The following is a 20,959-nucleotide window of genomic DNA, read 5'->3' on the forward strand; positions in this document are numbered from 1 at the left end:
CATTCCAAAAGACATTATAAGCAATTTTCTTCTGAGAATTCACAGAGGGAATGAGTATCATTTTAACTTCCGAAATACTCAAACATAATGTCTGAGAGATGTCACTTTGGTGAATGTTGCTTATTTAAGATTGTCTCATTTCCGGCAGTACAGTCTCATTTTTATGACTATAACAGGGAAAGAAATCTAGTGCAATGGTGAAAAACAGTGAGAAGGAAACAACAGTGAATAGGATATAACATCAAGAATGACAGAAAAAGAAGAAACTATCAAGAAAACAGCAAACAGTGACACAATAATACATTTTCCACCTGCTAATACATAAATAATTTATAATTGGACTTTATAAACCTGAAATTGTTTTTCTACGACATTTAATCAAAGGTCAGCATACATATTTCAGTCATTCTCCCAGTTAGTTAAAATAAAAACTTTTCAAGTTGTTAGGAGAAGAATGTCCTATTCCTTAGAGCTGCTAGTACTTTTTAATTGTTTTTTTTCTTTATCAAAGTTATTTGCTTAACCCCAATATTATAACCAATTCCCTGCTTATCTTTCACTTTCTTCCTTCTTTTAGCATATATTATCTAAGACCTGTATTAGCCCCGAAACTACAAATTATTTGCTCAAAAGTGTGAGTTATCAGAAAGGAACCCTAACTCTTTAAGAACTTTCAAACCTACAGAATCACTGAGTTCATGCATTCATCCTGGAGATGTTGCTTATATTAGAAATAATAGATCCCATGCTTCACAAAATCAAAATGACTTCTTGGAGTCAAGGAACGAGAGGAAATAGAGAGAATGGTACTGCAAGTTCTTTTCCAGTATGCTCTCTATGGAATTGCTTTTGAATGACTCTTTCTGTGAGTCAGAAATCTGGAGTAGCAATGGCAATTAGGGAAGATGTTACTTTCAGTCCAGGTTCAGAAGTGGGAGAGGAGAGAGGGGGCAAAGGAAAAGGGGAGGAGGAAGTGGGGAGAGGAGGAGAGGGATGAGGATGAAGGGAGGGTACATCCTGAAAAGGTAATCCCTGTACTATCATGACATCATCCTCCTGCATATATACACACATATATATAGAGGATGGCCAGAGCATCTCTCATAGTTCAGTCAAAGTCAGCTGAAGGCAGGAGGAAGCACTAGAGAGAGCCCCCCTGTTCAGCGAGTCTCTGACGTTTATGGACTTGGCTCGCTAGAAATCTCAAGGAGATGATGGCAGGAATGAAACTCCAGCTGGTATGCATGATGCTCCTGGCTTTCAGCTCCTGGAGTCTGTGCTCAGGTAAGCGCAGCAGCTGCTTTTCACAACTCCCTCAAGTGGTTTATTTTTCCTTTTTTTTTTTTTTTTTTTGCAGTGTGTTGCTACTTACATTAATGTATCCAGGGAGAAGCGTTTCTTCCTTAGTCTAGATTTGCATTTTAGTGATAGACGCTGAATATTTCTTTTTCTGTCTTTAAGATTACATAAACTGAGAGATTTGTTTTCTGTTTTTAAATCTGCAAGGCAATCAAAGAGATTTCAATGAAACACTTTACGTCCTGCTATAGAATGTAACTACTAGAGGGGGAAAACAAACAAACAAACCAAAAACAGGAAACTTCAACTAGATGGGTCACTATGTATCTAAGCAGGAGTACAGAGGTGATCTCTGTCAAAATACAAACCCATAATTAAAACTCATTTCTTTCAAAGTGGCTTTTTCCTCCTCCAAATTATTTTTCTTAACTGTGTGTTAAGATAGCAATGCAAAAATTGATGATTAATGAATAAATGAATGAAGAATTATTTATAGAAAATTATTTCTATAAAAATATGAAAATATCCCATCTTTCTTGAGAATATATTTTATATATAGTCTTTCTATGTGAAAAATACACATCTCATTAATTTAATTATTTTATTTGGTTGCATGTCATTTAAGTTGATACAAAATGCATTTGGAAAATTGGCATTTTGATATTAATGAAAATTATCTGTAGACTGTTTTCCATGTGATAATTAAGGAGAAAGCATTTATTGCTAAATACCTAGCAATTTTTCATGCTGAAAATAAGATTGAAATTTAGAAGAGTAACATGAAATACAATGACTGTAATATACTTTAATTGATGTTTAAAAATAATTAAATGTTCACATCAAAATTAAAAAGAAAACATAGGGAATAAATGCAGGAAAAATCATTTAACTTATTTTATACTTTTTTATTTTATAAATATGACTTTGAAATGTTTAATTCAAACTCCTGCTGTAATTTGTTTAAATTATGAAATTAAATCTATCAGAAGATACGTTATTTAGCAAAATTTTAAATTTCTTTTGATCTTTTAAAAAATACCTTGAACTTCTAACTTTGCAAATATTTTTTATGAAATAAATACCAAATTTTTTACAGTTATGGGTTTATCTAATAGTTACATGAGGTTATAAGTATGCTTAAAACATGTGAGAAAAACTGGGTTATAGATTAAATACTTTATTAAATCTTGAAACTTCTTGCTGTGATAAGCCAAAATTTCTGAGGATTTTGGTATACTTTTTTTATAAATGGCTAAAGGAATTTTTTATTCCTTTTGTAAAAAAGATTGGACCCCTAAAAATAGGAGAAAAAGATCTCTGGTGTAACTTGGTTCCTAGATACAATTTGACAAATGGTTTCTCCAAGTGTGACATTTCCTTTTAATAAGAGTGTGTTGTGCAAGGACAAGTGAGTCATTTTAACTTCTGCTTTTTTTTTTTTTTATGACATATAGATCAGTGAGTTTGAATTAAATCATCTTATTACAATATTCTGTAACTGTATTTTTACCACCTTATAGTATTTTCTTAATTTTTCTTCTCTATAGAATATCTATTAGAGGAAACTGGAAAGGATATTCTAAAACAAATCATAAATCCATTTTCAACACTATTATACATGTATTGATGGACATCTCCACTTTTGCTTAAATGATTTCCTTAAAGGACTGTGATAAAAATCACTAAATACACATACTTCTAAATTCTTGGTTAAAGTAGAAAACAAATTCTTCAAAGTCTGTTTTGTAAAATAGCAGCTCAACTTAAATAAATCTAAATGTCTTATTCTAAAATTATCACTAAGCAATCCTCTTTGTTTTTTTGTTGGTTTCTTAAAAAGTCTGTAGTACACACCTTTTCATTATGTTGTGTTTTTAAATATCACTATGCATATATTCTACATATGTAAACTGTTGCTGAAAATTTACCAGCATATTTGATGACTTCGATTATATGATCTAATCTTTCTTTTTTTTTAATTCTGAGATTTAAAGATTAAACAACTTTAAATTGTCAACAGCCCTTGTGGCATATAATCATGTGTTTATTTTCTTAGAAGTGCTCCTTAGTTAGCCTGAAGTAAAACTACATATATTATTTTTCTGAATACTATTTTAAGTTGAATAGAGGAAAGACAATAAGCCTCTAAGACTAAATTTATTTTTGAGATTAATCTAAAATCTCCAGGTTACAATATAATTATATGATATGTGATTGTATAGTAAACATATGGTTTTGATTTTACTCAGATTCAGAAGAGGAAATGAAAGCGTTAGAAGGAGATTTATTGACCAATATGCACACATCAAAGGTAACTTTTTCTTTTCTTTAACCAGGATTGAAAAACATATGAACTCTCATTATAAACATGGTGTCCTTTTCCTCTAGTAATAACTTCCCATCATGACTGAAAAGTTCATTGGGAGGCATTTCCTTTCTTGAGAAACTTTTCCTTGAGTTCAAAGGAGCTAAGGGTGTTGATGTGACAGGGAAAGAAATTATAGTGACTATCAATCAGTGTATTGTAACTTTAATTAAATAGTCACATATTATTTATGTGGACATGTACATGTGTTTAAAAGAATCCCATTTCCATTCTTATCAAATTGTGTATGATGAAAGATATATTGCCCTCATGTTAAATACATAAATGAAAACTAAGTGACATTTTTTCCTTTTTTTTATTACATTGGGGAGAGTGAAATAGAGTTCCTAAACGAAAAATGAAAGTTCATGACAATACATGAAAGAAATGTGGTAGAGTGTAAATAGCAGTAGACTGACAAACAGAAGCTTTGAGATCTAATCCAACAACTGTGACTTAAGAATTATTTGCTTTTAAGCAAGTGCTTGCCTCCATTTCTTTATTATTTTTTAAAGATTTTTATTAAAAATATTGCTAACATACAATATTAGTTTCAGGTGTACACCATAGTTATTCAACATCTATCTATCTAAAGAAGGGATCTCTGTGATAAGTCCAGAAACAATCCGATATTGAATTATGCTGTCACAGTATCATTGATTATATTCTCTATTCTGTACATTACATCCCCATGACTTATTTGCTTTATACCTGGAAATTTGGACTTCTTATTACCCCTCACCTTTTTCCCCACTTTTAAAACTTTTCAATTACAGTTGACATTCAATATTACTTTATGTTAATTTCAGGTGTACAACATAGTAATTAGACATTTATATAATTTAAAAATTGATCCCCAGACTAGTCTAGTATCCACCTGGCACTATACATAATTATTACCATATTATTTACTCTATTCCCTATGCTTTACTTTATATTCTGATGACTATTTTGTAATAACCAATTTGTACTTCTTAATTCTTTCCCCCTTTTTAACCTGTCCCCCAACACCCCTCCCATCTAACAACCATCAAAATGTTCTCTGTATCTATGAGTTTGTTTCTGTTTTGTTTGTTTATTTTGTTCTTTAGATTCCACATATAAGCAAAATCACATTGCATCTGTGTTTCTCTGTCTGACACACTCCACTCAGCACTATACCTTCCAGGGCCATCCATGCCAACTCAGGTGACAAGAACCCATTATATATTCCATTGTATATATATATACCAGCTCCTCTCCATCCATTCATCCATCGATGGACAAATGCTGGTATTGGATTAATGACCTCCAAGACATTTACATTAAATCCATGCCTGGATTTAAATTATTCCTATAACAAGAGTATTATCTGGACCTGCTCATTGTTTTTATTGAATCAAATGAAACGTTGTGTACTGGACCCTATTATTTCTTGCTTAGAGGTCTTGAAAGCAAGATTCCTAAATCCCAACCTGTACTAGGGGAAAAAAAAAATCTCAATTAGGTATATACCTGTTACCATGCTATCAGACTATACTGATTTGTCCAGAGTGAGTCAATCAATGTTATCTAAATGTAGAGTTAGGGAACAAGGTTTTCAACCAAAAGATGTTTCTCAAAGAAAAAACAAATCTTGAAGCGAGGCAGTCACCTGGTGAAATCATTGTTATAACTCTGGGAGACCAAGGCTGACGACTCAACAGTTGTTAAGGTAAGAAAGCAGTGCTCAAAGCTCCTGCTAATTTCTGAAGCAAAGCACCAACTCAGGTCTTGACACTTTAGGTTTCTCTTCCTTAATTGGACGAGCTTGTTATTGGTGCAACTATCTTTACTATATAAGTAGAATTATGTTTGCTTGAGTTTGGTATAGTTTATTAAGAAAAAGAACCTAACACTCTATGTTTGGTTAAGGCTCTGAAAAACTGCTGGAATATTTTAATTTTCTATGATCAAAGTCAATGCCTTGTAAACAGTAGGAATTTAATAAATATTTATGAATTAGCAGTAGACATCTAGGATTCATTACTAACCCTCACCTTTTGTATTCAACTATAAAACCTGTAGGGCTCCACCCCAGATGACTTTATTTTCAATTTACTGAAATGTTCGAATTTACCATTTGCTGAACTCATTTGAGTTCAGTATATTACAGGTAGTGATTATTAGTCATATTGATTAGTTAAAGCAATCGAAATTTGACTGGGACCTTATTCAGTATTAGAAAGTTAAATCAAATAATGGTAAGTGGGAACCACAGATATTCTTGTTTTCTTCATCTTAAAAACAAGAGGAGACAATATTCTAACTTTCTTATCTACAGGCTTAGGTCTGTTATAAACATTTGTATACAATAATAAGAATGTTTATTGTTAAAGAAAAAATTCATAACACTTGTTAAAGATAGTAAGGAAGACTACTGCACTGCGGATTTTGCAGAGATTGGACTCAACTCTGAATACAACAAAGACAAATGTGGATTTACAGCTAAGGAGGGCATGGGGTGGGGCGGGGGGTGGCGGGTGGGTCAGTGGATGGAAAATTACTAAGAGGAAACATTAAGGCTAGGAGGATTTTTCCAAGACAACTCAACAGGATTCTGATATTGAGGGTGGAAAATTGATCCAGTATCGGATATTTCTAAGTGATCAGATACCAAGGGTGAGGCATTGTCACTAATTCTAAGCAGGATTTTTGCTAAAACATGACTAAATAGAACAAGGACAGAATCCAAGGTTCAGACCTAATCAAGAAGAGGGCTCAGAGGAGTCTGACTCAGATTTAGTTGAGGAGAGAGTCTTGGTTATTTTCCTGAGTGAAATAGTTTAAACCTTATACAAAATGTTTTCAAATACATGTCTACTCAGACATCTTTTGGTCAAGAATGCTTTCTCTGCTGTGCTTCCTAGATATGGCAGGGGTGAGTTCGTGACATTAAACAGTTGGGTGATGTAGTGCCTATTTTAACTGGCAGAAGGGAACAAGTTTTCTCATCCAAAAATAATCAGATAACACTAGTCCTGACAGGTACTTTATGAATAAAGCCGTCTGTGCTCAAATTAGTTTGGGAAACATTGGGACTGTGTTGGCACCACTGAAAAGTTACAATGAATATGTGCAAGTAAAAAGCCTTCAAATTTTCTTTAAACTCAAGTTTTCCAATTTACTTGACAATGGAACTGCTTTTCTCAACAAAATGGTGAGTGTAGAACTAGTGTTCTAAGGAATACACCTTAGAAAACTACTCAGTTAGATGATCTCTAAAGAGCTTTCCCAATGAAATATTATAGTACCCCATTCGTTGGAGGGACATTAGATATTGCTGTCACACAATATTTCCTCTCAGTTTTCATGGCAGAAAAATTCAAACAATGGCTAGAAAATCACATGCAAGGAGAGTAGTTGAAAGGATTTCCAAACTGTTGGAAACATTATAGTGAACATCTTTGTACTTACAGATTTGCCTGTCTTTAGGATAATATCATAATCAAAGGATATGTACATTTACAATTTTAATACATGTTGCCAAAACACCCTTCCAGAAATTATGCCAATCTGCACCCAGACCAACAAACATTTAGGAAAGGAAGTGTCTGTGTCCACATATTCCCATAAGTACACCACTGAGTGTACTTGTACTTTTTAAAGTCTTCAGATCTAATGGTAGCCAAGCTGAACATCATTTCACATGTTTCTTTTATATATTTCTTCTTTGATAAGAGATTCTGTGACTTGTCTTTTCATATTACTTATCCAATTTTTAAAATGTTTAGTTTAGTTTTTTGTTTTTTGTTTTTAATTTGGGTATTCACCATCTTCTTTTTGAAGTGTTCCATCAGTGTTAAGGATATTAACATTTAGTGGCCGCTTTTACATTATAGGTTGCTTTTGATTTTAGTTCCGGCTGTTATTTTTCCAGAGGGATAATTTACATATTTATGTATTTAGAGTTACCTTTTTGTTTATGGATTCTAGTTTGGGTATTTGCTCAATGATATCTTTTGGGGTTGATAAAATAAATTCTACATATTTACACACTATTTTATTTTTATTCATATTAATCCATCTGAATATTATTAGAATATAATATGTTAAGAAAAGTTATAACTAGCTCTAAATCCAGATTTAAGTTCCAAGGATTTCAAATGCAAACTTTGCTGTATGTTACACACTCATATGTACTTGGATCTATTTTTGAACATTATATTCTCTTCTGTTGAGATTTATGTTTATTCTTGCTCTATTAATTCATTCCTTTGATTAGTGAAGCATTAAAATACATTTTAATTTCTAGTAGAGTAAGTTCCTGCTCTTTACCTTTCTATTTTTCTCTCTCTTCTTGGTTATTCTCACACATTCATACTTCCAAATTAACTTAAAATTATTTTGCCAAGTCCCCTCCTCTAACTTTCAATCTCCCCATAGTTTGCAAATTGGAACTTTGATTTGCAATTGCATTACATTTGGAGAGTAATTCGGAGAGAATTGACACCTGATACTATTGTTATTTAGTCTTCCCATCATGCCTTTGTGATCCTCCAAAATTTTTTTTGTGGCCTCTAGGAAAAATTTATGCTTTCTTTCATTGATGCCCTTTGACATTTTTGTTAATTTTGGCTAATTATTTCACATTTAGTTTATCCTAAGTCCTTATGTTTTCTCATTGATTATTGTTGGCACATAGGAAAGTTGCAGATTACGGTAATAATGGTTTCTGACAAGATCTTATTAGAAAAGAATGGTAAGTCTAGAAAACATTATAATTTGTAAATAAATGGGTGAGCTGTGACACTGCTTATGACACCTCTTATGTCTGAAATAGATTAGTGGTCTCTTACTACTGTAATTGTCCAAATCTATTATTATCATCTTAGTCCTTGCTCCATTAGACACTACACCGAGGTGCAATAAAAAGAGAATGGCATTTTTAATATTTTCATCTGTGATGTATACATATATATTTATATATTTCTACTTATTGTCATTTATATTTTCCTTCTGCCTTTGTTCATGTAGGTGTGCATGTGTGCGTATAACTTCATTGCATTTTTTAAAATAGATAATATGAGGTCTTCAAATTTGATATGAAGTTCAAATTTGAAAGGCACTATTCAAATTTGTGATATGAAGTTACTAAATTAAAGACAGTATATTTATTAGTCTAGGGTAACAATTAGGCTGGAAAATGTAATGGCTTATCACAACATAGATTTATTTCTTATTCATATCAGTTGTAAATGCATTTTTTTAAATATATGTATTTCAGACCAGTAAGGCAAGTGTTCCCTCTTGGAAAATGACACTGCTGAATGTTTGCAGTCTTGTAAATAACCTGAACAGCCAAGATGAGGAAGCAGGAGAGTTTCGTGACGAAGAACTTATGACAAGAAGGAAATTTCCTGCTGCCTTAGATGGCTTTAGCTTGGAAGCAATGTTGACAATATACCAGATCCGGAGTATCTGTCGCAGCAGGGCCTTTCAACACTGGGAGGTAAAACAAAAACAAAATATAATATAATTATGGTTAGCTCTCATTTGTACCAATTTTTTGTATCCTGATCATTATCATAACAGAAAGATTTATAAATATTAAAGAAGAATAAACCGTATGTTGAAGTTAACATTTTTTCAGATCTTCAGAGCGTCTTTCAAATATTTGGAGTTTAGCAAAATATTTTTTTCTTTAACCTTAAAAGGGAGATATGTCTTAAGGAAGATTTCATCCACATGCTTTTATTGTACTGAAACGGATGACATGCTGAGGCAAGTTTTGGTGGTGGTGATGGTACCGTGCCTAAGCAAATTAGGGAACTCAAAATGTTTTCTTAGAAAGACTAAGTCATGTGTTTTATCTATAAACAAACACAAAACACTAAAGATTCCATTTGTATTTGAATATACTAGGCAGAAAGATAGGGATATATAAATATAAATATACATCCTTATCTTTCTGCCTAATATATTCAAATGCATGTATTAATCCATAAAATTTAATATATATTATATATTAAAATATGTTATATAATATATTACATTAAAATAATATATTGAAACTGTTTTATATTATATGCATATATAATGCATCATGTATAATACATAATATGTCATATGTCATATATCATAAATATACATATATTCAAATATATGTAAAATATCCATATATTTTATTTCAATTTCAATGACTGTGTGGATTTCAGGAATCCTTAGCAGCTAAACCCGGGCCACCATAGCCAAGACAGCCAAATCCCGTTATACAGAACTACAGTGAAGGACTGGATGAATCTGTTGTATTAAATATGACACTGGTGACTCACCACCTTTGGTTTGGGAATGTTTGTTTGGAAGAGTGAAAGTTACTTTGAAGTAAAAAAATAAAAAATAAAAACAAAAAACGAAAAAAACAAAGAAAAGAAATTAAAAAAGATTTGCCCAACAAGGGAAACATTTCTTTCAGATTAACCTCTAAGAGAAATGTGCTTAATGATTTATATTCTGGGCTTACACTGACACTGGGGACTTGAGGGTGCCTACCCCTGGTAAATAACAATCTCTGTAACTATCACAGATACCCTGTGGAGAAGAGGAAATGCAAAACAGAACTTCTAGTGTTTATTTTAACTTATAAACAAAAGATGTTTTCTAGGTGAAAAACCAAAAACCTAGTTTTAATTTTTACATGTTGGACTATTCATCCCTAAATTCCAGTTCCAGCTAAATTGTTAGTCTTTAAAATATTAAGTCATTAACACTTGAACAATACTGACTTTTACATTAGGGAATGTTAATTACGTTCTATTTATCCAGGAAAAAAAAAATAACTCAATGAAGTATTATACGGACAAATCACATAAGATTAGAATTTTTGCTATTTGAAATGTTACTGAGTGATTTAAAATAAAATGATAATATCATTCAGAGCACAGTACAAGTAATTACAGACTGACTATGCAGGGAGAAACAAAAGATTAAGAAATTAGATTGTCTGACAGTAGCTATTTTTCCTTCTCTCAAATTGAATAGCTGTGGGTTGAAATAAAGTACTACTTTGTGTTACGATTCAATGCATATGCATTAAGATTAAAAACTTAGTCTTCTGTCAGTATTAGTTATAGTCACCCCAACATTTAAAAGACAATAACAAATAATGAATCTAATTCTTATCTTAAGTATTTATTTTTTTAATTTCACATAAAGTATGTGCAAAACTCTAAAAGGAATTCTTAAATATTTTATGCTACCTGAAAGTTTTGAATAAGAACAGTATTATCAGAAAAAGTGTTTGAAACTAATTTTAGAATGGGATATACTCCATGAGATATTAAGCAAGATTTTACCTGGAGAGTAACACTCTTGAATTACTGAATCGGAACTGGCTTTTAATTATTAAGCACCACAGTCTAAAGAGACCCATACCATTTATACCTAGCTTTCACGAACGTTAATTTCTATGGCTAAGTTAGCAAGGTATCCTCTCTATGACTGAGAAATTGATCTTGGGATGGCTTTCAAGTCAAGTCAGTAAATAATTTAATTGAATTTAAAATCTTGTTGACCTTTGACGCCAATTTTGTTTTACTAGAGTCAAAACTATTCGTTTTGATTTATAATATATTTTTACAACATTTTGGTCTAACATAAATTGAAATACTCAAAGTTTTATTAAGTGTTTTCCTTTAGTTGGAGGTATTAGTGTATAATCTTGACATATAAAGAAAATGTTTAAAAAGGCCACCCTGATGAATTAGGAAGAACACTGAACAGAGAATCAGAAAAATCACGTTCTCATTCTTTCTCAGCCACTTGATAGTCATCTCTGTCCTTGGACAGAACACTTCATTGCTTTGGACCTCATGTATCTCATTCACAAAGGTTTTACTGTCAGAATAGCAAATGAGATAAAATGTAGAAAAATACTCTGAAATGGAAGACTTCATGCATGTAAGTTTCGTTCATATTTTGTCTATCTTGCAGTTAGTTCAAGAAGATATTCTTGATGGAAATGACAAAAATGAAAAGGAAGAAGTAATAAAGAGAAAAATTCCTTACATTCTGAAACGCCAGCTATATGAGAATAAACCCAGAAGGCCCTACATACTCAAAAGAGGTTCTTACTACTACTGAGATGGATAAATATTTTATTTACTTGTGATTGTGACTTATCGTTCTTTAATTAAATATCAAATTACATTTGTGTGGAAATGTGTCAGGATACAATTATTTTGTCTCCTCTACAATTGTGGTTTATTGGATGTGATTTTTCTGCATTAATGTAAATTGGACTAAATGTTTTCAAATAAATTTAGATCTTGAGCATGATGTGTTGTGTATAATTGGAGTGGATGTTCAGTCACACATAGAATTTTTTTGTAATTTTGTAAAGCAGTTAATGGGTTATTTAAACAGTCAAAATGTTTGACATTTTAAACCAAATTGTAAGAGATTTTAGCAGAGTCCTATGGCAAAGTCTAGCTTACATATCATTAACGCCAGACAAAATAATAGTACTTCTTTTATTATTTGACTGACTTTTTTTTTTTTTTTGAATTGAGAGAAATACATGCTCTTTTCTAGACTCACTCCTGAATCTCTCAGCTATGTGGAGGTAATAGTGAATAGGATCATATTAAAAGAATGATTAATGAACTATCGATAATTATGCCTATCTTAATGAATGATTTTCAACTGAATTTCTTTTTCTGTTAAATGAACTTAATGGTTAATAAAAAGATAATAAGCCATCAAAACCACATGCTTCTCCACAGATTTACATCTATTAGAAGAGTTACCCTTTATTGACTTTTCTCCCCTCACACTTGATTCAGTAAATGTTTATGTTTAACTTCACTGAGGAATATATGTGACTAATATATTTCCCAACTGGGAGGAAATTTTTGAGGCAAAAGGAATACTTAAAATAACTCCTCATATATTCTGTTTAAGACTAGCCATACTTACGGTGGGTCTCATAGCCTGTACGTTCCATTAGCAGTGGCATCCTAGCCTCTCATTCTTACAGGGATCTAAGAATACCTCTTGTCACAGAGCTGCCACTCAGTCCATAGTCATCTATGAAATAAAATATCCGGGTATGAATTATTCTGGAATTAAGAAGCCTTTAGAACTCCATGTTCTTTTGATGAGATTACCCTCTCCCTTAGGCTAAACCCCACTCCATAGGATTTAAGAGAAGCCCATTGATCTCTGAGTTTTCCTGATAAAACCATGCCTTCTCACAACCACCACACCACCATCTTTCACCATCATATTAGTTTCAACGTTAAAAAAGTGCCCAAAGCAGTGATCCTAAGAAGGAAACTATATCAGAGTGATTGATTATGAGTGTGTACTCTGGGGTCAAAATGTCTGGATTTAGCTCCAATATTCACTAGCAACCTTAGTCACCTTATATAACCTCTGTTACCTCAGCCACAAAATGTGGAAAATAATGGGATTTGGAGGAGGATTAAATGGTCCAATATATGTAAAATGTTTAAATGATGCATGGAACATATTAATAGCATAAATTTAATAGTTCTTCTGGCCATGTTCATACCATTTTTCCTTTTTCTTTCAAAAACTACAGAGAATAATGCAATTTCACACTAACCCTCTGTGTTTTGAGCAACTACAGATCTCCTAATTGCTTCCTTCCTCCATTATCCTTGAAGAATTCCACATACATGTACAAGATCCATTCAATAATGTTCCTTCTCGGTTCCTGACATTTTCACTTCCAATAATAAACGTTTTATCCATTTCATCTCATCCATTAACTTCCATGGTCATACCATAGAACTTTCCACTACCAATGACTTAAACCTCTCCAAAATCTCAATTTTAAGCACTCTACTCTTTAACCAATCTTTTCTTTCCAGGTAACGTAATCTAGCACGCCTACTCCAACATTTATTATCTCACCTCTCTCATCCCGTTGCCCTCCCCACCATCTCTTTTCACTCCTTAACCTTCTACTCACGCCCTCACTTTGATATTTACTCGGCCTAGAGTCTATGACCCAAAATTAAAATCACTCACTTGTGACCATGAACTCACTGTCCTATCTTATATGAGCCTATGAAAAAACACTGTTAAAGTGAAATCTCCCTCTGATTCTGACCTCACCGGAGAAGCTAAACATAGCTGGAAAAAAGCAACCAACCTTGTTGAAGAGTCCCACTTAAAACTCATCACACGTACCAAGTGGGTTCTTTGTGCTTCCCAGGACTCTTACTACATTTGACTAATCATTTTTTTCCCTCTAATTTTCACTGAAGGTTGTTTATACCTTCTCTTCTTTGAAATGCAACACTTGTCATTCTCCTCATTTTCATCAGATGACTTTCCAATTACTTCACTAGAAATGAAAAGAAATAAGAAAATTATATCTTTTCCCTACAACCAAATATAACACCCACCCTGCGTTTACCCCTCTCTTCCATTTCAATAGAGAAAGTGTCTCTTCTCTTCTGAGGCTTATGCCTTCACTGCCCCATCTCAGCAAATGGTCAGGCTGAAAATCTAGTAGTCATTCTTAACTCTTCTCTTTAACACAAACCCACCATTTCATCAAGTAAGAACTTTTGTTGGCTTTGCATTCAAAATACGTCTCAATCTACTTCTGGCCACATCCACCACTACTGCCCGAAGCTACAAGTTCTCTCCCTGGGACGATGGCAATTTCTTCCCAGCTGGTCTCCCTGTTATAATTTTTATCCATCTATATTCACCTTGCAGAATACAGTTTTTAAAAGTATTAATTAGATTATGCCACACACCTCTTCTCAACATCTAACCATATCTTTCCATTGCACTTTGAATAAAACCCAAATTCTATCTTACAAGGCCTTTAACCATCTGGCATTTGCCTATTTCTCAATTTAATTTCACTTACTCTGCTCCAGTCACATTGGCCTTCTTGCAATTCCTTTAACATATGTGGCTTGTTTCTGCTCCATAGCCTTTATAATTGCTGTAACCTCTTTTCTGGAAAGTTTTTCTGGCAGAAAATTATTTTTCCTGAGTATATAGGACATCCAGCTAGAGGCCATGTTTCTAGCCTTTCTTGTCACTAGGAATGACAAAGTTGGAGAAAATGGGACATGGAGTAGGAAAAAATGTGTACAACATGTGGCTGTTTTAAAACAAAGAGAAATCTAATGCCCCAAATTTTTACTTTTTCCTCATTTTTTGTCTTAAATTCCAATTTATCTTAACCACACAAATGGACATCATTCTCTTGAGGAGGGTACCGATAAATAGAGCTTAAGGCCTTGCGCAAAGCTCCCTTACTCTCCTGGACCAACCAGGCTGTCACTTGAAAGAGAAATGCATTTCTAACTTACTTAACACACTGTACTTTTCAGACTCATTGGTACAACATCTCAACCATTATTTTAATTGTTACCATCTTCTCTAGGCCTTTGCATGGTTTATTTCTCCACATCATTCAGATCTCTGCAAATACATACGCACAATGAGGACTTTTCTTAACACCCTATCTTAAATAACTTTTATCCCTGAGTCAATATCTCCATTTAATTTGCTTTATTTTTCTTCAGATTTGAAAAACGAAAAGCCGCCATTGACAGCCATCACCTGGGAGCTGGCCTGGCACCACCAACAGCTAGTTCATGGTGTTCTCCTATAAACAAGACCACTCTGTAATCATGTCTGAGCAAAAACAGAAACAAAAACACTGCAAACCACAAAAATGATCAAACATGCTCCTTTTCCATGTAATGTGAGTGACTGCTACTTCTTTACTAACTACTGCTTTAACTCTGTTCCATTTCCACCTCCTGGATAAAAACGACTGTAATACCCAATCCTAGAATTGTCCTCATTGTCTTAAACCACTTAAGCCAGAGCAAAACCGCACTTCCTGGAATATGAGGTTGGACAATTAAGTTCACAAACTCATCCTAGAAAAAGTGCTACATACCTCATTGCTGAATATCACTATGGTCACCTTCTAAGTACTCCCCTTGGGAAGCTGTGCACTGATGCTAGTGTCTAGTCCACCCTTCAAAGCAATTTTGGAACTCTTTTCCTGGAATGGCCATTAGAGCTGTCGTCGTACTACCCTTGATGTCCTGAGTGTCATCAAAATGTCTTCCTTTCAATATTTCTTTTATCTTCATGGGAAGTCATTGGGGGCCAGATCAGGTGAGCAGGGAGGGTGTTTCAATACAGTTATTTGTTTACTGGCTAAAAACTCCCTCACAGACTGTGCCGTGTGAGCTGGTGCATTGTCGTGATGCAAGAGTCATGAATTGTTGGCAAAACGTTCAGGTCATCTAATTTTTTCATGCAGCCTTTTCAGCACTTCCAAATAATAAACTTGGTTAACTGTTTGTCCAGTTGGTACAAATTCATAATGAATAATCCCTCTGATATCCATAAAAGGTTAGCAACATCATTGCAACAAGTTCACGAACTTAATTGTCAGACCTCATATTCTCCAAATCATCTAACACAAGCCCAAATTCTGTACAAGGTCTCTACTTGTACCCTACTATTGAGAGGCCCCATGACTTCCCCCAGAATGAGATCTCCAGTACCAGTAAGCGCGACTTTGTGTGAGTGTGGACCTGGTGGTCTTTGGCTGGTAGCTATCGGTATAGCACACAGCGTAACTTGAAATTGTATAGTCATTTATTTACTTAATTGTTTGTAGTCTACCACCCCCTCCTAGAATGTGTAAGCTCTGTGAGGACAGAGATTTTGTCTTTCTTATTAATCATTGTATTCCCAAGGTTGAGCACAAGGCGTGGAAGGAGTCAGTAAGGATTTGTTTTAAGAATGAATGAATTAGCATCAGAAGGACTCTTTCTCTTACAATAAGAGGTACTAGACATACTTTCTACAAATTTTTAAGCCCCTACTCAGAGATTACATTTCACACGGTTTGGTATGAGCTTAGATATCTAGAAGATGTACCTGTTTTTTCTTTATGTGAAGCGACACAGAATCTGAGATCGTGAAGCTCATGTTCATTAACAGTGGCAGCTTGAGGAAATTATTTATTTTTTCTTTTCTTTCTTCCTTTTCTTTCTTCCTTCTTTCCTTCTTTTTTTCCTTCCTTCCTTCCTTCCTTCCTTCCTTCCTTCCTTCCTTCCTTCCTTCCTTCCTTCCTTCTTTCCTTCCTTTCTTTTTTTCCTTTCTTTCCTGTCTCTTAGATCCCTTGTGAGAAGAAAACAAACAAAAATGCCTAAGTGAAAATGGTACTAGTGGACATGGGAAGAAATGGATTTGTGACACATAAAAAGAACTAGCATAAACTGGTCCTTGAATATAGGAGGAAAGAAGGAAGAAATATTCCAAGGTGATTTTGAGATTTCAAGTCAAGGACCTTGTTTACTTGTAGTCATACTTTTTGAGATCCCCAGTCACTGCTGGGATAATTTGAGCTTGGGGAGACTTGGATTTAAATCCAGCCTTACTCTGGAGTTGACCAAGACGGTGCTATAGAAGACTCCTGATCTCCTCCTCCCATAGACACCCTGGATTATGCAACTACACATGGAGCAATGCCTTCCGAAGGAAATCCAGACAGTAGCTGAGCAACTCTTGCACCTCAAGTGAATGAGAAAATATCTAGTGAAAGAGGTAGGAAAGGCTGAGACACACTCTTGACATAAAACCCAGCCCTGGAATAATGTCATACCATTGGGAGGGAATGCCCAACTCCCAGTCACCCTGAGGAACAAATAATTTGGACTGAATATCTGGTGCCACTACTTTTAAGACTCCCATCGAAGGGATAGGGCCCCCAAAACACCTGACCCTGAAAGCCAACGTGACTTGTGTCCATGAGACCCATGAGACTATAGTAAACAGAGAAGCAGTCCTTCCCTTACCAGGATGAGAGCACTTTGCCTTGGCTGTAACCCCAGGGCTCAGTATAGAGAGTGCAGCCAATATGCCCATCTCCCAATCTGGCTCTGAAAGAGATCTAGTCTATCTGCATACTGTACAGCTGCTGGTTGAGCTCTGACTTCTAATTTTAGCACAGGGCTAGGCGCTGCTTGAATCCTTCCCAGAGACCAGGGAGACTTCTGGGATACTTCCTCCATCTTCAACCTCCAGCCTGCTCCAAAAATAAAACCAACTTGCCAACATCCTCCTGCAAAAAGCTTGGGGACATATCTGGTGCCTCAGCTTTTGCCGTTGCCACGTGGGGACAGGCTCCTGGATCTCTGTCTCCGATAGCCAATTGGGTTTGCATTCCTGAGTCCCAAAGGACCTTAGCAAACAAACATTTTCTAAAAGGTGTGAGCAGGGCCATGGCTATCACCCCAGGGCTCAGAGAAGAAGGAACAGGCAAAAACAACCATGTCCCTGTCTTTCTCTGAAAGGGATCTGACTGCATACTGTATAAACTGTTTCCTGAGGGTACAAAATCTAATTTTAGCACACATCTAGGGCCAGATACATCCTTCCTAGAGACCAGGGAAGCTGATGGACATTTCCCCAACTTCTCCTTCTGGCTTACTACAATAATAAAACTAACTTGTCAGTAGCTGCCTGGAAGGATCTTGTACACACATCTGGTAAGGGAAAAGGAGTCTCGTCCATAAATGGTGCTGGGAAGACTGCATATTCACATGCAAATAATGAAACTGGACTCCTATTTTACACCTCTCACAAACGTTAACTGAAGATGGATTCAAAACCTAAAATTAAGACCTGAAACCATAAATTTCCTCGAAGAAAACAGGGAAAGCTCCTTGACATTGGTCTTGGCTATAATTTTTTGGATATGGCACAAAGAACTAAAGCGAAATCACACAATTGGACTATATTTAACTAAAATGCTTCTGCAAAACAAAAGAAACAATCAACAAAATGAAAAGGCAACAAATGGAATAGGAAAAAAAATATTTGCGAATCATTTACCTGATAAGGGGTTAATAACCAAAATATATAAGGAAGTCTTACAGCTCAATAGCAAAAAACTAAATAACCCTATCTCAAAATGGGTTTGGGCCTGAATAAACATTTGTCCAAGGAAGGTATGCAAATGGACGACGGGTACATGAAAAAGTATTCAACATCACTAATCACTAGGGAAATGCAGATCAAAACCACAATATCATACTGCGTCTATTAGGATGGCTATTATCAAAAAGCCAAGGGATAAATACTGGTGAGGATGTGGAGAAAAGGAGACCCCTGTCCACTGTTAGTGGGAATGTAAACTAGTACAAAACTATGGAAAACACTGTTGTCTTACAGCTGCCCAATGGTTTGTTCCCCGTGCCTTTCCCAAGATATCACAAGGGAGTGCCTCAGCAAACTGAGGCCCGATGGAAAGATATCGGTAAAGCTTCCTTGAGGGGATGCCTCAGAAAACTGAGACCTGGTGGAATGATATTGGTCACTCGCCTTCAATGGATGGTTTCAGAACAATGACTCCATTCCCTGGGGTTGTGCGTGGGTGTGAAGGCACAGTACGGTGCTGGAGTGCAATGGGGACTTTAGGGAAGACAGCCAGCAGGCACGTAACTCACAGACCTTGAGATTAACCAGATTTACTTCCTCATTGTTAACTAATAAAAGCTATGCATTGGCTTCATTCGGGGCTCAGTCCTGGAGGCTTGAGTCCCTTGGCTCCGCTTACACTTTATTCTTGGCTACTGTCTTTCTTAACCCTGCACCGCCCTTCTTGCTCCCCACAGTTCTTGTTGTGCAGGACACAACAAAACACTATGGGGGTTCCTCAAGAAATTAAAAACAGAACTATCATAAGGTCCAGCAATTCCACTACTTGGTATATACAGAGGGTGCCAAAAAAATGTATACACAGTTTAAGCAAGGAAAACTATATTAAAATTGTAATACTCAATATATACCAATAACAAAAGATGAATACAAGTCATGTTTGACTTCTGCAATTACAAGAGGTGCTCAGAATGGTTACCATCAGTGTCCAGACCCTTCTGATTAGAGCAAACTACTGTTTGACCAACGTTGACCGAAGTGTCCACTTGTATACATTTTTTGGCACCCCCGGTATTCAAAGAAAACAAAACCATTACCTAGAAGAGGTATTTGCACTCCTGTGGGATATTTTGGGGTGACCTGCCTTGGGCCACAACAATAGTGTCACTTACATTTGGAATCTAAAAGCAAAAGTTGAACTCAGACACTGAGAGTAAAATAGTGGTTGCCAGAGGATGGGGCAAATTGGGAGAGGTTGGTAAATGGTACAAACTTTCAGTTATAGGATGAATACAGTTTGAGGATCTAATGTATAATATAGTAACTATAATTGATAACAGTATTATATAACTGAAACTTGCTAAAAAATAAACAGAGGTAAAAATATGAGGTGATGAACACATTAATTAGCTCAGTGGGGCCAATCCTTTTACAGAGTATAAGCATATCAAATCAACATGTTGTACACTTCAATTATCTTTTAGTTTTGTCAATTTTATCTCAACATAGCTGAAATGATTTGATCGAGTCCTTATGCCTCCTTTGGAGCCTGAATGCTACAAATCAAGTGTAAATTTTAATGCAAATTATATTGATAATTGTTCTATTGCATGAAATATGTGTTTTAGAAGCAATAACAATATTTACAATATAATTTACAAAATTAGAAGTCCAGTTATGTTTCTGGGATTTTATTTGTATGTTCTCCTATTGTAAATCTATATTTACAATATTACATAAAGGGTACAACTTTATATAAAAATATACAACACTACTTAAAGATAGATATTATTAATCCTATTTTACAGATAAGAAAACTAAGTCTCAGGGGAGATTAAATGACTTGCCTTATTAGAAGTGAATAATAGAATTAGGATTCAAACTTGAATTTGTTTAACTCCAAAGCCTGTGATCTTATTCTATCCCTGTGTGTTTCAGCAGGAACACACCATTTGGTGGATGAAGAAAATGAACATAATATTCCTGAATATGTTTTCCAATTTCATATTAACTTGTTAATTACATAAATTCTCAAATTAAACATTTCAATACACTCTAATCTTTTTATCATAAAAATATCACTAATTGAATGAAGAGTTGTTTGAATACTTTCTGCATTATCTTTTTAAGTATGTTTGCTACATTATGCATAAATATTTATTTTGCTGCTTTCTTCCGAATATGTTTCTATGTTTTCTGTGCAAACTATAATCATTAAATGGCCATAATGAAATTTTTTTGGTTTTGTTTTTGTTTAGTTAAAGTTTATTGGGGTGACGATGGTTAGTAAAGTTACGTAGGTTTCAAGTGTACAATTCTGTAATATATCATCTATATATCACATTGTGTGCTCACCACCCAGAGTCAGTTCTC

The 20,959-nt window shown here is 34.6% G+C and overlaps 1 protein-coding gene across 1 annotated transcript; it reads left to right on the top strand.

Moving 5' to 3' along the window:
- Positions 1 to 1,103: 1,103 nt before the first annotated feature.
- On the top strand, positions 1,104 to 11,953 carry NTS (neurotensin). The gene is made up of 4 exons (XM_033118080.1): positions 1,104 to 1,284; positions 3,549 to 3,610; positions 8,910 to 9,134; positions 11,615 to 11,953. The coding sequence occupies exons 1-4, from the start codon at positions 1,212 to 1,214 to the stop codon at positions 11,762 to 11,764; spliced, it is 510 nt and encodes a 169-aa protein (XP_032973971.1). The 5' UTR covers positions 1,104 to 1,211; the 3' UTR covers positions 11,765 to 11,953.
- The last annotated feature ends 9,006 nt before the right edge of the window (positions 11,954 to 20,959 follow it).

Source organism: Rhinolophus ferrumequinum, chromosome 10, assembly GCF_004115265.2.
Source record: "Rhinolophus ferrumequinum isolate MPI-CBG mRhiFer1 chromosome 10, mRhiFer1_v1.p, whole genome shotgun sequence".
In the NCBI taxonomy this organism is placed as follows: Eukaryota; Metazoa; Chordata; class Mammalia; order Chiroptera; family Rhinolophidae; genus Rhinolophus; species Rhinolophus ferrumequinum.